This window comes from Sorex fumeus, unplaced genomic scaffold (assembly GCF_029834395.1).
Source record: "Sorex fumeus unplaced genomic scaffold, SorFum_2.1 ptg000047l, whole genome shotgun sequence".
Classification (NCBI taxonomy): domain Eukaryota; kingdom Metazoa; phylum Chordata; class Mammalia; order Eulipotyphla; family Soricidae; genus Sorex; species Sorex fumeus.
Window position 1 is genome coordinate 54,119,496 of NW_026606104.1, and position 16,124 is coordinate 54,135,619.

A 16,124-nucleotide genomic window follows, 5' to 3' on the forward strand; every position below is an offset into this window, starting at 1 on the left:
CATCATCAACAACAAAAAGAATGGTTAGTGAGGAAGAGTTTTATTTTTAATTTTTATTAGTGAAACACCATGAGGTACAGTTATAGATTTACAAATTTTTGTGCTTGGGTTTCGATTATACAATGATCAAGTACCCATCACTCCACCAGTGCCCATTTTCCACCGCCATGGATCCCAGTATCCCTCCCACACCCATCCCCCCATCCCACCCTGCCTCTGTGGCAGGGCATTCCCTTTTGTTCTCTCTCTCCTTTTGGGTGTTGTGGTCTGCAAAAGAGGCATTGAGTGGCAATCATGTTCAGTCAATAGTCTACTTTCAACATGTATCTCCCCTCCTGGGAGGATCCTCCAAACACTCATTATTTGGTGCTCCCTTCTCTATCTGAGCTGCCCTTTCCCCTAGAGTGCCCGGCTGGCCTCTAAGCCATGGAGTAATCCTCCTGGTACTGATCTCGGCTATTCTTGGGTATTAATCTCCTATTTTGTTACTTTATGTCCTCCAGATGAATGCAGTCTTTTTATGTCTATCCCTCTCTTTCTGACTCATTTCGCTTAGCATGATACTTTCCATGTGGTACCACTTGTATGTAAAATTCATGACTTCATCTTTTCCAACAGCTACATAGTACTCCATTGTGTAGATGTACCAAAGTTTCTTTAACCAGTCATCTGCTCTCGGGCACTCAGGTTTTTTCTTCTCGTCGTTATTCCTAAACTTGCAGATTGGGAAGAGGAGGTTGTATAACCTTTACAGCTGCAAGAGATCTAATTTGTTTATATGAGATATATGAATCTGTTGCTCAAGGGATTACTCCAGGCCCTGTGCTTTGGGGTCTCTCCCAACAGATGTTGGGGGACCCTAGGGTGCAAGGGATTAAACCTGAGCCTCCTGCATACGAAGCATTCACTCGGCCAGTGCTCTGTTTCGTGCCCATTATCTTCCTTTTTAAAAAACTTTATTTTGAAACCATATATATAAGCTTTTATTCTCATATTAAGTTTTATCTAGATTCCCTGGGTGTTAACATTTCTGCATTTGCTTTATCATTTTCTTCTACATGTATTTACCTAATACTGATCCCTAATGTCTTTTTCTTAAGTTCTAGACATAATGCTCCTTTACTATTAACCACTCCAGAGTGTATTTCCAAAGAACAAGAGTAATCTCTTACTTAACCACAAGACAATGATTCAGACAGGGAAGTAGCATTGGAAAAATACTGTTATTAAAAACCTTGTTAAAATTTTATGAGGTGACAAAATTTTTGGATAGCCCTTCCCAGTCCGCCCCCAAAATAATATCTTCAGTACATGATTCAATTTAATATCACTGCATTTAGTTGCTCTCTCTTTAGATTCCTTCCTTCCTTCCTTCTCTTCCTTCTCTTCCTTCTCTTCCTTTCTTTCCGTTTTTCGTTTTCTCTCTCTTTCTTTCTTTCTTTCTTTCTTTCTTTCTTTCTTTCTTTCTTTCTTTTTCAGAGGTGTTCAGGAATTATTTCCAACTTGATGCTTGGGGACCATGCAATACTGGTGATCAAACTCACTACATGTAAAGTGTCTACTCATCCTGTTGAGCTCTCTCTCAGTCCCCTCTTTCAGTTCTTTACCCTCAAAGTTTCTTCATCCTTCTTCATCTTTTATGACCTTAGTGTTTTTTGAAGAGGACAGGCTATTTGGCTTTTTTTTTTTTTTTTAAAGAATGTTCTTGTTTATCTGAGACCTCTTCTTGATTATTCAACAGTTTATACAGTTTGGCAGGAATATAGGAATACCACAGAGATATATGTTCTTGATACATGGTATCAGAAGATGTGTACTATTGATCTATCCCATCATTGATAGTACTTTTGTTATTGTTGTTAAGTTTTTTTTAGGAAAAAAAGTGATTTTTTTCTTATTATTTGTTGCTCCTTTGTAATCAAGTAAACAAAATTACTTAATGTCTTGTAAGGAGAGTCTTATATATAATCTCAAAAGATTATATTTTTTTTACATCAAAATTTTCACATAGTTTTAGCATGTGTTGTATTTTTTTTTTTTTAAATTCAGGGACTTGTGAACTGCAATGTTGGCCCACGCCCATTGTGCATTAGGAGCTATTTCTGGCTCTATGCTCAGGAGTGACCCCTGGTGGTGCTTGAGAAACCATGCGTGGTATCGGATTTTCTTTCTGGGGCTGCTTGCCATGCTAACCCAGGTTTAATCTCCAGCACCTTATATGGTTTCCCGAGCCCCCCCCCCCCCCCCCGAGCGGTCCCTGAGTGCAGAGCCAGGAGTAAGCCTTCAGCATCAGTAGGTGTGGCCCCTCAAATGAAAAAGAATCTACAGTAGGGCCCAGTGTGACAATACAGGAGGTAAGGAGCTAAGCTTGCATGTGGTCAACCCAGAAACCTGGAAATAAAGTAGGAATTATAATTATGATAGCCCTTAGACTGGGCTGGATCGATAGCACAGCGGTAGGGCGTTTGCCTTGCACACAGCCAACATGGCCGACCTGAGTTCGATTCCTCCGCCCCTCTCGGAGAGCCCAGCAAGCTACTGAGAGTATCTCGCCCGCATGCCAGAGCCTGGCAAGCTACCCCTGATGTATTCCATATGCCAAACACAGTAACAACAAAGTCTCCAATGGAGACGTTACTGGGCCCGCTGGAGCAAATCGATGAACAATGGGAGAACAGTGACAGTGACAGCCCTTAGACTGGAATCTCTAATTGTGACTTCAACCTTATATTCTTCTTTAGTGACACTATAAGCCAAAAAGCAGATCGGGGTAGAAAGTAGTACAGTAGGGAAGATACTTAATATTAATACTTAATACTTAAAATGTCTAACCTGTGTTCAGTCCTTGGCACCCCATTTTGTCCCTGTGGCTCCTGACAGGAATAAACCCTGAACACAGCTGGGTGAGACCCCCCCCAAACAAAAAAAAAAACAGAAAAAGTGCCACCCTCTCCCCCAAAACAATATGCAATGAGTGCCTTACCGACTGTACTCCAGCCCCTATTATGGGTTCCTGATTGAGTTTTTAGTATGGCTGTTGCCAAAACATGATCGTCTAATTTCATGATTTCTCTTATATTTTAAAATTTCTAACCTATTAAAAGAAAAGTACTTCCATTCCCCCCCCTTCCTTTTCTGTATGTTTTTTTAATTGCATCTTTAGTATGTACAAATAGTTTCAGAATTTCTAATTTTATTATAAAAAGCAAAGCTATTAATTGGAATTTTGTTTTCATTCTGAAATTATGTTTATTATCCAAAATCTGTGATAAAAAAAAATTTCTTATACCCAGAGCCAGAAATAGTACAAGACATAGGGCACTTGCTTTGAACACAACTCACCTGGGTTTGATTCCCATCATCATATATACTTCCCCAAGCACCACCAGGAGTGATCCCTGAGCACAGAGCCTGAAGTAAGCCCTGAGCACATCCAGGTATTAGTCAAAATACACACACACCAGGAAACAAAATTTACATCTATCCTTCCCTTCTTACCTTACCCATCTATTCTTCATTGCCCTATTAGAAATTATTTAACATATGGGCATTCTGTTTGTTTCCAATATTTTCCTGTTACAGACTTATTTCTAACTTGTTTGTTCACTTCTATCTCTATTTTTCTGTGTTCTTGTTTCTGACAGCACACTCAGGAGGATTTGCAGAAATTGAAGTCAGATTTGGATGCAGTTTCTATGAAATGCAACAGCTTTCTCCATCAGTCCCCTTCTGGCTCAAGTGTTCCAACTCTGCGCTCCGAACTCAATTTGCTGGTGGAAAAAATGGATCATGTATATGGCCTCTCCACTGTCTATCTGAACAAGTGAGTGAACTGGAGTTTTGGATTCAAAGGCCAGGTTTTCTAGTGGAAAGTGCATGAAATGTTTCATGAACATTTAAAAAGAGATTTTGAAGAGTACCCATTACAAGAGCTTTTGACTTTAGTTTCAAGTAACTTGGAATGTTCATTTAGGCTGCAGTGAACAAATTCCAGTTGTATAAAAGTAGAATTTACTTAGGTGATAGGACTCAAGAGTACCTCTTTTCTGTTTGAATAGATACCTCTGAAAGAAAAAGAAAAAGAAATACTAAGGAATAAATAAAAAGTTTTCATCCAAACTAAATTTTGTTCTTTGAAGCTCTTCTCTCTACTTGTATCCATCCTTTCATCCATGCATGAAGAGTAGTAGATCTTAGATTCTTAATAATATTGAATGGGTTTCTCATCTCATTTCCTTTCTCTCTTTGAGTCCACTATGTATATGAGTATGTCGGTGCCAGTTTGAATTTTATTTTGAATTAACATAAATTGTCCACCCATCCACCATGTTTTCTTGTTTTTATGACGCCGCTTCATCATCTAGTAATTTGAAGTTGATTTTGACAGTTAGGTTTTGTTAGCTTCCCTACACTATTTCTAATCTATAGCCCAGCTCTGAAAATTTATATGTTAATAAAGTTGATTTTATCTTCATAGGCTAAAGACAGTTGATGTCATCATACGTAACATTGAGGATGCTGAACTCTTGGTCAAAGGCTATGAAATTAAACTGAGTCAGGAGGAAGCAGTACCAGCAGATCTTTCCGCACTGGAATCCCATCGATCTACATTACAGGTTGGTTGTTCTTATTCTTAAGAGGTTGACAACATAACCATTTCTTTCTTTTTTTCCTTTGGGGTAGGGGAGGGGGGAGGAGGAGTCACACACCTGACAATGCTCAGGGGTTACTCCTGGCTTTGCACTCAGGAATCACTCCTGGCGGTGCTTGAGAGACCATATGGGATACCAGGGATTGAACCCAGTTTATCTGTATGTAAGGCAAACTCTCCTACTGCTCTGCCCAAACTATTTCTTTGGGTTAGATGTCATGAAACTGATTTAAATTTGAACCGAACAGACTATCTTTTAATATAATTTAATATGATTTCAAAGGAAAGACTGAGAAAACATGTCTAGAAAGGGCAGCCTTTCTGTTAACTCAGTAAAAGATTAATTGTATGAAATCAGTGGTTTTAATTGATTTGACTTTCATAAGAGACTGTGGGGAGCTTAGGAAAGGAATTTTTGTCTTTATTTCCAGATAAGTCGAGACTGACATTATCCTTGTTTCACAACTTATGAACTGGGGTGGCATATTTCAGACATAGTCCGTTGCAGATTTTTCTACATAGTACTTCCTGCCTTTGGTTTCCCAATATATACAAGGACTTCAGGGGTATTTCTGGTGTCAATATAGAATCTAGCTTTTGAATTATAGTGGAGCCAGCTATAGACAGTAGGTTTTTATTTACTTATTTTTAACTTTAGTGTGACACTTTTAGTATTATATAACCTGTAACTTATTCTTGTGATTTTTATAGCACTGGCTTAGTGATGTGAAGGATAAGAATTCAGTATTTTCAGTCCTGGATGAGGAACTTGCGAAGGCCAAGGAGGTGGCAGAGCAGCTGAATCGTCTGACCCCAGAGCGAAATCTGGATTTGGAGCGCTATCAGGAAAAAGGCTCCCAGCTGAGGGAGCGCTGGCACCGGGTCATTGGCCAGCTTGAGACACGGTAAGTGGTGATCCTACCCTTTACTCAGGGAGGTAGTTATTGAACAAAAATAGGTATATTCCTGTTTTCTCTTTTAAAGGCAGGAATTTATCAGATAAAAATTATATGGTAGTAAAGATTTTGGTAAGATAAACGGGCTGGAGCAATAGCACAGCTGTAGGGCGTTTGCCTTGCACGCAGCCAGCCTGACCAAGCCGGGTTCCTCCGCCCCTCTCGGAGAGCCCAGCGAGCTACCGAGAGTCTTTCACCCGTGCGGCAAAGCCTGGCAAGCTACCTGTGACATATTCAATATGCCAAACACAGTAACAACAAATCTCAAAATGGAGACGTTACTGGGCCTGCTCGAGCAAATTGATGAACAACGGGAGGACAGTGACAGTGACAGAAACTACAAAAGTTGAGGACTGAGCTGTGAAGTAGTCCTGAGTCTTTCTTGTGACTCAACAGTGATGGTCTTATTAACACTGCCTTTTCTGTGTCCCAGGCTTTTGCTAGGTGAAGCCATGAGGATGTGGCATCCTAGAATACACACTGGGACAGTGACCTTTCATCTTTTCTCAAAGATAAACCTGAGATCTAGTCTTCCTTAGCTTTGAGTCCAGAAATGAGCCATTTTTTAGAATGGGACTGGGGCTTGGTAAAAATTCTTGCTTTTGATTTCATTTGCTAATTCAAAAGTTTTGTTACTTGAGTTTTTGGTTCAGAATGCTGACTTGAATGGGAAATACAGAAATTACCCTTATAAGTCTAGATTGGGCAGGCAAATGTATAAGGAGACAGTTTCTTGCAACTCATAGGAGTTTAGATGATTTTTCTACAATTAATTTACCTTTCAAAGGCTAACAAAAGTATATAAGGAACTGATATTGAAATTAAATAGTAATTTAATTTAAAATTAAAAATTTAATTAGAATTAATTTTAATTTTAAAATTTTAAAAAATACTCTTATTTTTCACCACCTACTTCCTAAGAAATTACAGTATTTTGCAAATCATAGCTATAATATTCTGACAGGTACTCTGTCATGACAGAATATAGATGATTGTATGGTGAGCACCAATAGTAGTAGTTAAGGGTTGCAAGGGAATTGTGTCATTTGCTTTATTACATTTTTACTGAGGTATCTGATACCAGTTTCCCTTTGTTCTTCCAGCCAATCTGAGCTAGAAAGTATACAGGAAGTTTTGGGAGATTACCGAGCCTGCCATGGAACTCTCATCAAATGGATTGAGGAAACCACTGCTCAGCAGGAGTTGATGAAGCCAGGCCAGGCAGAGGACAGCAGAGTGCTCTCAGAGCAGCTCAGCCAGCAGACGGTGGGTGTAGAGGTTCACAGAGCTGGAGGGGAGATAGTTCGTTACAGAAAAAGTTGGTATTCTAGCAATTAAATTTCCCCAATGCCAACCTCTCTTTTCAACCCAAATCATCTCAAGATAATGGTCTTGCAATTTTTTCTTGATATCATATATTATTTTACTTGGATTAGAATATGGGGGAATAAAAATCAGGTAAAACTATGAATAGAAGAAAAACTTTCTTTAAAGCAGTTTTGTTTTCACTCAACACATGGTGGTGCTCAGGGCTTACTCCTTGTTCTGTACTCAGAGATCACTACAGTATTCACAGGAGCTTAGAGGATTATAGAGATTGAACTTGAGTCAGCCATGTGCAAGGCAAAGCCTTATCCAGTGTTCTCTCTTCTCTGACCACATTTAAAGCCATATTTATTGGTGTTTTGTTTTACTATACATTATGGTTAAGACTATAAAGTCTGAAATTGGATTGCTAGATTCTAATCCTGGTTTGCTTGGTTATCCTGATATTTAAATAGCTCGATTGCTCAGTATTCTATTTCATTCATAATATAAATAGGGTTATATTGTTTGATTTACCTCACCCACTGTTACTGTTGTTAGAATGAAAGGAAATGAGGCATATAAAATACTTACAGAAGTGATTTTTAGTGTGTAGACCCATATCAGAATCATCTGAGGATGCATTAGAAATGCAAATTTGGACCCAAATCCAAGTCTTCTGAAACAAATGCTGGAGGTGTGGATTAGTAATCTGTATTTTGTCTAGGCTTTAGGTGATTTTGGTTTTATAAAGCTTTCTTTTTATTTTATTTTGACTTTGGGTACCTCACCTCATCTAAGGCTTACTCCAGGTTCTATGTTCAGGAATACCTCAGGTTCTGTGCTCTGGGAGTCATATGGTACTATGAGTTAAACCAGAGTTGACTGCATGCAAGACAAGCATTTTAACCCCTGTATCATCTCTCCAGCTCCCACTAAGGCTTAAAAATTGCAGCCTTAGACCGTAATATGTATTCAGCTGATGATGATAGTGACATTTTTAATGACTAAGATTTTTTTGTTTTTAGGCTTTGTTTGCAGAAATCGAGAGAAATCAGACAAAACTGGATCAGTGTCAAAAATTTTCCCAGCAGTACTCTACTATTGTAAAGGTAATTCTCACATGTCCCAGTAGGAACATAAATCTTTATGTGATTTGTGAGGTTGTATATGGTCTGTCCTCATAATTTCATTTCTCTAATGACATCTTTAAACAAAAAAATCTTTTTTTTTTTTTTTTTTTTGCTTTTTTTGGGGGTGGAGGGGTGGGTCACATCTGGCAATGCACAGTGGTTAATCCTGGCTCTGCACTCAGAAATTACCCCTGGTGGTGCTCAGGAGACGATATGGGATGCTGGGAATAGAACCTGGGTCGGCCGTGTGCAAGGCAAACACCCTACCCGCTGTGCTATTGCTCCAGCCCTAAACAGAAATATCTTGAGATTACTATATGCTTGTTATGTGCCTTTTCACTTACTAGCAATTTTCAGAGGGGTGGGAGTGAGTGCTTTTATATATTTATTTTTAAAATTTTGGGCCACATTTGGCTTTGCTCTGGGTTTACTCTTGATGGGGTTCAGGGAATCAGATGGGGTCCTAGGGATTAAACTTGGGTCAGCTATGTGCTAGGCAAGCGCCCTATTTGCTGTACTATCTCTTAGGTCCCCGAACTCATATTTTTTTAGTGAATACATTTCTTTAGTTAATTATGAAAGACTTGATATCAGAAAGAATTATGTTCAAGAGGTCAAAGAGATAATACAGCAGGTAAGGCACTTGCCTTGCATGTGGCCTATTTGATTTCCATCCCATTACCCTATATAGTTCCGCAAACCCTGCTGGGAGTAGTCCTTGAGCACAGAGCCAGGAATAAACCCTGAGAACTATTGGTTATGGCCCCCAAACCAAAAAAAATAAATAAAATAAAATGAATTCATATCCTAGCTTCATAACTTTCCAGACTTGACAAATCAGAGTTTCTGTTGCTCTGTGCACAAAATATGAACAATATCACCTCACCAAATGATTGTAAAGATCAGCTGTACAATGCCTCAAATTTTAAAATACATTCAGTAAAAGATTACACTTGTTCTTATTATTGCTTCTTTTTATTTGCAAGCAGATTAAAGGACTCAGTCCATAATTTCCTCTGTCTAGAATTTCCTGAGTAGACTACACCGGCATTCTAGGCAAAGGAAGCTGTATAATCTAAGACACAAAGAAATGAAAATTTGATGATTTTGTGAGGAAATAGAAAATATTCTGGAATAGCTAGAAGGTATATGGTACATGAAAAACTATGACTGCCCATTAAGAGAGGAGGTTAAGGCCAACCAAATAGACCAGATTTTGTTCTTTTGACATTGCAGTCTCGGTGTGTGTGTGTGGGGGGGTGGTCAAAGTAGGGTACTTTCTGCATAGTATTTGGACACAGGTGCTACTCCTGGCAATACTTAATTCTATACTGTGGGCCTGACAGGTTTTTTTTTTTGGTTTTCGTGTGTTTTTATTTTTGATTTTTGGCTTTTTGGGTCACACCTGGCAATGCTCAGGGGTTACTCCTAGCTCTGCACTCAGGAATTACTCCTGGTGGTATTTGGGGGACCATACAGGCTGCCGGGGATCAAATCTGTGTCAGCCTCATACAAGGTAACAGTCCTGCCTGCTGTGCTATTGCTCCAGCCCCAAGCCTGACAGTTTTATATGGTACACCAGGCCATGTGCTAGCAGCAATCTCTCCAGCTTGAGGCCTTGCCTCCTGTAATGCACCACTGTAGTCCTTTGAGTTGTCTCTTTGATCTACCAAAAACAGATTCCGCATTTTTTAGAAGACAACAGATGATTCATTCCACTGAGAGGAGTGATTTTGTCATCTTTCAGTAACTTTTAGAAAAGTTACTCTGGTGACAGATAAAAAAGTATAATAGATATGAAACTAGAACAGGGGAAGTAAATAAAGGGCTCTGCACCTGTCCCTGTGAGAAATGAAGAGGACCTGGCCGAGGGTCGCATATCCAGCACTGCAAGATAGTGGTAGAATATCTTTGGAGAAATGAGAAGAGCATGGATTAGAGATGAAAAGACTGAGAAACAAATCCTGATTCTGCTGCATGTCCATGGAATCAATTAGGGAAACTCACTTCCCATCTTTGGCTTTCATCTGCCCATTTAGGAGATGAAAAGGACAGTCAGCAAACAACAGACTGCAAATTCAGGAAATCAACAAACTCTGACTGACCCACAGGCTGAGTCTAGTCTGCATACCTGTATTAATGTGGCCTATGAGAAATGGCCGAAAACAATGAAAAATGACACATGAAAATCATAGGAACTTCAGCTTTCAGTGTCTACAAATAAAGTTTCATTATAACAGTGATCATTCATTTACTTATTTTATATGCTTTCACTTACAATGGCAGAGTTGAATAGTAGTAGTAGAGATAGTATGACCTAATATCTTCTATCTAGCCCTTCACTGGAAGTTTTAGCAAATAGTTACCACAATGCTTTCCGGTAATGAGATGCTCTGATTCTCCCACATTTGTGTGAATGATAAAGCACTATGTAAATGGAATGACATTTTTTTTTCTCTAGGATTATGAATTGCAACTGATGACATATAAGGCCTTTGTGGAATCACAGCAGAAATCCCCTGGCAAGCGCCGTCGCATGCTGTCCTCATCTGATGCCATCACACAGGAGGTGAAAAAGGATGGGGAAGAGTTCTTTTCTTCTTTAAAAATTCATGTTTCTGGACCTTATGCCCTTCTCTAAGTATTTTTTCTTTATGGAAAAAAAAACTCCCCCACCCCCCCTTTTTTTTTCTTGCGGGGCCTAGGGGTAGAAACCACACCTACTTGGGGATTAAACTCAGACCTCTTCCATGCAAAGCAAGTGATCAAGCCCTTTTTAGCTATTTCTCTGGCCCTGAAATTTTCTCCTTATTTAACTATTTAAATGCAGTTTGGGGGCAGATAATACATTTCTTTTTCTGTTTGTATTTGCTTTTGTTTTGGGTTCACTCTCAGTAGTGTTCAGGACTTGCTCCTGGATCTGTGCTCAGGGATCCCTCCTGGCATTGCGTGCAGAACAGACATGATTCTGGGGATCAAATGAGGTGCTTGTGCAAGGCAAAAGCACCTCAACCTCTTTACTTTCTCTCCTGCCCCAGATAATATATTTTTTGTTTTTGTTTTGTTTATGTTTTGGGGTCATGCCTGGTGGTGCTCAGTGCTTACTCTTGGCAGTGCTTGGGGCTTACTCCTGGCTCTGCTCAGGGATCAGGGATCCTCCTGTGGAGGGTTGGAGAGTAGGGTTCTGGGGATCAAACCGAGGTCTTCCATGTGCAAGGAGGTACCTTGCCTTACATCCTCTCTCTCCAGCTTCAGATAATATATTTCAGTTGTTTTTTTAACCATAGTTCATGGACCTACGAACTCGATATACAGCATTGGTGACTTTGACAACTCAGCACGTGAAGTATATCAGTGATGCACTCCGGCGCCTAGAGGAGGAGGAGGTGAGGACTTTTGAGTCCCGAATAATCTTGAAAATGCAGCTTAAAGTCCTATGTTTCATCTATCACAAAGTGGAAAGTACACATACAGTTGATGTTTATTACTTGCAGTAGTATGAAGACTGAAGATGCTGCAAACATTGCATTTACAAATACCGAATCTTTACACCTAAGGCAGATACCCAATTTGGTTTCTGCAAGCCTCCATTTATAACGTTTTTTGTCAAGGAATCAATACATAGCCTCATTTTGTGTTAACCACCTATTTGCTGTGGTTTGTTGGCTCACGAACATTATACTACTATAACTCATACCTGAAAAAGTATGAGTTATTATTTAGAAAAAAATTTTTTTCTAAGTATATTTATAGAAAAAAAATCTACGTTTTTCTGTTAGGTACATCACAGCCTTCTTGTACTTAGGAAATCTAGAGAGCACTTCAGCATTACTTTAGGCTCTGTTTAAACCATACAGTCAGTAATGAAAATGCAGTAATATAAAAAACATTGACACTAAATAGAATATGAAAATTATGCTTTTTTATAGTTTAGAAGCTGAAATAGTAAGACTGAATGTCACCTTTCTACTTCAGCTGGGAATGTAATTATAAAATTGATCTCTGTCTTTGCAAATTAAGTTTCAATTGCTGTAAAAGAAATACTCTTGAAAATATTAACTTGTACATAAATTAGCAAAAGACTTTCCAATGTTAGTACCTATCCACTTCATCTCTGAAGACTTCAATCTCTTGATAAAAAAGTAAGATGCTGTATGTAAAGTGTTTTTTTTAAAATTATTGATTGACCATATATGTAAACTATATATTTAAAAGATGCTAATCTAAAAATAATGAAGTTAGCTTTTATAATCCTGCAGGTGCCTGTAAGCTATGCTGTAACCTAGGAAAATTATATTTAGCTTTATATTTTAGCTATGCACTGGTTGAGATTTATTTCGTGTATCTATTTTAAAAGTTTGAACTCAAACCAGTCTTTAAGACATTGACCAGGATACTTATTTTCTTTTTCCTACTCTAGAAAGTGGTAGAAGAGGAAAAACAAGAACATGTGGAAAAGGTTAAAGAACTTTTGGGCTGGGTATCTACCCTAGCACAGAATACACAAAGTAAAGGTGCCTCATCCCAGACCAAAGACTCAACAGACATTGAAAAAGCTATTTTAGAACAACAGGTGAGTAGAAGATCAGTATCTCTTTTCCTGGATAGAATAATATGTGGTAATGTGTTAGGTGGAATAACACAATCCAGAGTCACCCAGGAATTATTCTTATCTCAGTTAATGTTAGCTTCCAGGTCTTCAACTTAAGTCATCTATTTCTCCTTCTTTTTTCCCCTGCTGGCCTGTGCTCACCTTGATATCTCCAGCGTAAATCATCTTATTTGTGTTACTACCTTTTAAATTATATAGGTAGCTCATTGATAATAATTTGATCTAAGCTATGTTTCTCCCTAGGATATTTTTTGAAAGTTCTTTTTAAAAAATGTTATTCTTTAATTTCTTAGATTTGTAGGTTTATTTCTTTTTTTCTGTTGTATAGGTTCTGGCAGAGGAATTGACAACCAAGAAAGAACAAGTCTCTGAGGCCATTAAAACGTCACAGATCTTCCTGGCCAAACATGGTCATAAGTGAGTGTTTAGTGAGAGATTATGGCTCATCTGGGGTATTTCATCTTCTTGGCTAAAACTAATTTTATGGGGAAAATGCAGGGCAGCAAGAGTCAGGATAAGAGTTTTGAGGTTAGTGTTGAAGAGTCTGTTATACACTTGTTATGGGAGTATTTTGTTTATTTTGTTAATTTATTCATTTATTTTGATTAAGATTTTGTATCACATCCAGCAATGCTCCGGGCTTACTGTTGTCTCAGGGATCACTCCTGGTGATGTTCAGGGGTTTGATCACAGTAGTACAGTGAGAGGGCACTTGTCTTGCCTGCAACTGACCCAGGTTTCATTCTTGGCACCACATATGATCCCCTGAGTCCACCAGGAGTGATCCCTGAGCACAGAGCCAGTAGTAAGCCCTGAGTACCACTGGGTATGGCCCCAAAGACAAAAGCAAAAATAATAAATTAAAGAGGCAAATTTAGTCTTAGACATTGAATAGAAGAGCACACAGGACATCAGAGTAAAAACACCTAGTATATGTTACAGAGGTTACATAATATGCTAATCTGTACCTTATATCATTCCAGTAAAGTTGTCCAGTAAGCAACTATATATGTGAATTTTGAATAAATAAGAAGCCTAATATGATAGATATTTGTGTTATCAGCATAGTAGCTTACTAAGACTTCCCTATGCTCTCAGCCTTTAAAAAATGTCTTAGAGAAGAAGGAAACAGGAAATTGTGAGTGATACCTTAGAACCCAAGCGGCAATAGAGTTCTACAAAGAAAGGAATAGAGTAAGACAAGAAAGTTAAAAACTGAGAAGTGCCTGTTATATTTGGCAAGTTGAACATTTCAGTGTCAGTTTTATTTTATTTTTTATTTTTGGGCTATATCTGGTTGTACTCAGGGCTTACTCCTGGCTCTGCACTCAAGGATAATTCCTGGTGACCTCAGGGAACCATATAGTGTCCTGGGATTCAAAACAGGTTGACTGCAGAGCCAGGAGTAAGCCATGAGCTGAGCAACACTAGGTGTCCCTCCCCCTCCCCCCACACACACAAATACACACACACACAAAGTGGGTGGGAGGAGGGAATCTAAGGAAAATCTGATAAATGCTAAATGTAGTAAGACTAGATAGTTGGGTGATGTCACAGTGTTATAATCAGTGTGTTTTTTAAAAAGTGTTTTGTTTTAATCTTTGGCTACATCTAGTTGTGCCCAAGTCTTTACTCTGTTCTGTGCTTAGGAATCACTCCCAGTGGGACTTGGTGGAGAACCATATGCAGTTCCAGGGATCAAACCCAAATTGGGTGCATGCAAAGCAAGCACCTTACCTGCTGTACTATCTCTCCCTCCCCAAGATTTTTTTAAGTTTAAAATTTTAGAAATTTAACAATTTAGGTGTTGTGAGAGTCTAGGTTTACCATATGAAAGCAGGACGAAGGTGGCCACTTGAACTGAGAAGGTTGCAGGTTTATGAGACTAAGTTGTTAGGCAGTTGTTGACATAAATGTGGCATCATCAAGAATTGTGACTTGAGAGAAACCATGAACTAAAGTCTAAAGTTTTCAGTGAATATGACAGATTCACTAGATGGTTTATACTTAATAGTGACGAAGAATATCAAGATGGAGAAGTTATAATTTTAAAGCAATTACGGGAAATTTGGAGGATTTTTTTTAAAGATTGCTTTGTTTCATGTGCTAGGCTCTCAGAAAAAGAGAAGGAACAGATATCTGAGCAGATAAATGACTTAAATAAGGCTTATCATAACCTTTGTGATGGTTCAACAAACCAGCTTCACCAACTTCAGAGCCAGTTGGCCCAACAGACAGAACAGAAGGTACTTTTTGTCTCTCCAGATACTGGGAGGGTACTTTTGAGTGGTATAAAAGCAGCTTTGCTGATTGAGAGTCATCGTCACTAGCTTTCCATGACCAATGTGATTTAATTTTTAACTTCACCTTAGCAACCATTTGTCTTGTGTTTCTTTACTGGGTTCCAAGATGTCTTGGTCAGTCAGAAAACACTAGAAAATACTTGCAGCCATACCTGTTTACCTGATTCTCTCTTCTGTCATCTGCCATTTTGTGGCAGAGTCAAGGAGATCATAAATTCTTTATTATATCCAACATAAGAGCAATGAGATTGCACCTTCATGATATTTCCACTAAAAAATATGGAGGTCAAAGTTCTGAATATTGGAAAGAAAACTCTCTCGCCCGCAAAATATTTGTTATATCTGTTAAAGAAATGATAATGTTCATTTCAAAGCAAAATAATGGAGTAGCTGCACTGACTGAAACACTGGTTCCCAGGACCCATAATCATCTCATCATGAGTCATCTTTACAGTGCCCATTCATGTTCATTTCCTAGATCATAGGAAATTTGTTCCTGCTGGTCGTCTTAAGTTCTTCCTGGATACTTGTGTGTATATGTAAACTTACAATATTATATACATGTGTCTTTTGGATATATGTGTTTGCCTGCTTATTTCCTGTGTTGTGAAGCAATGGCCAGAGGATGTGGGGGCAGACCAAAACTTAAACTCAAACTTGAACATAATCAGATTTGGTGTCTAGATGATGCTCAAAATCATATTTAGATAAAATGTGCTTTGACTCTGGTTCTTGGGTATAAAATTGGTGCAGCAGGAGCTCAAGCTGTAAAGACAGAACAGCAAACAAACTATGATTTATTGAAGAGATTTTCAAAATGAATAAGCTGGCTTAGCATTCTCCACTTCTTATAGCTTGTTGCTTCACCATATAAGGGAGTATGTGAAATTTTTTAACAATTGCTTGCTGAGGACATCCAGTTCTCATCTTGAAAGGTTAAAAGGCGGGAGAAAATAAGAGAGAAAGACAAGCTGCTGAGCACACTACATTGAGCATGATGTGTCCCTTGTACTGTTTGTGTGTTTCATGTTAAGTATTGTTCTGATTAACTGACATCCTTGCTTACAAGTTTCACTAACCCTTTGGAGTTTAAGCACAAATGCACAAAGGGAAAAAGAGGACGACCTGTTTGGGGTTCTTTTTTGCAAAAAAACAAACAGTCGC

At 38.6% G+C, this 16,124-nt stretch overlaps 1 protein-coding gene across 23 annotated transcripts in view; it reads left to right on the forward strand.

The window, feature by feature from the left end:
* MACF1 (microtubule actin crosslinking factor 1) overlaps positions 1-16,124 on the forward strand; it is a 403,924-nt gene that overhangs the window by 228,864 nt on the left and 158,936 nt on the right. For all 23 annotated transcript variants that reach the window (XM_056123700.1, XM_056123697.1, XM_056123710.1 and 20 more), the window contains 10 exons: positions 3,645-3,823; positions 4,478-4,616; positions 5,363-5,556; positions 6,711-6,873; positions 7,941-8,024; positions 10,507-10,614; positions 11,333-11,431; positions 12,466-12,618; positions 12,986-13,074; positions 14,768-14,903. In XM_056123700.1, the coding sequence (XP_055979675.1) occupies positions 3,645-3,823; positions 4,478-4,616; positions 5,363-5,556; positions 6,711-6,873; positions 7,941-8,024; positions 10,507-10,614; positions 11,333-11,431; positions 12,466-12,618; positions 12,986-13,074; positions 14,768-14,903 (1,344 nt within the window). The remainder of the gene's footprint in view (positions 1-3,644; positions 3,824-4,477; positions 4,617-5,362; positions 5,557-6,710; positions 6,874-7,940; positions 8,025-10,506; positions 10,615-11,332; positions 11,432-12,465; positions 12,619-12,985; positions 13,075-14,767; positions 14,904-16,124) is intronic.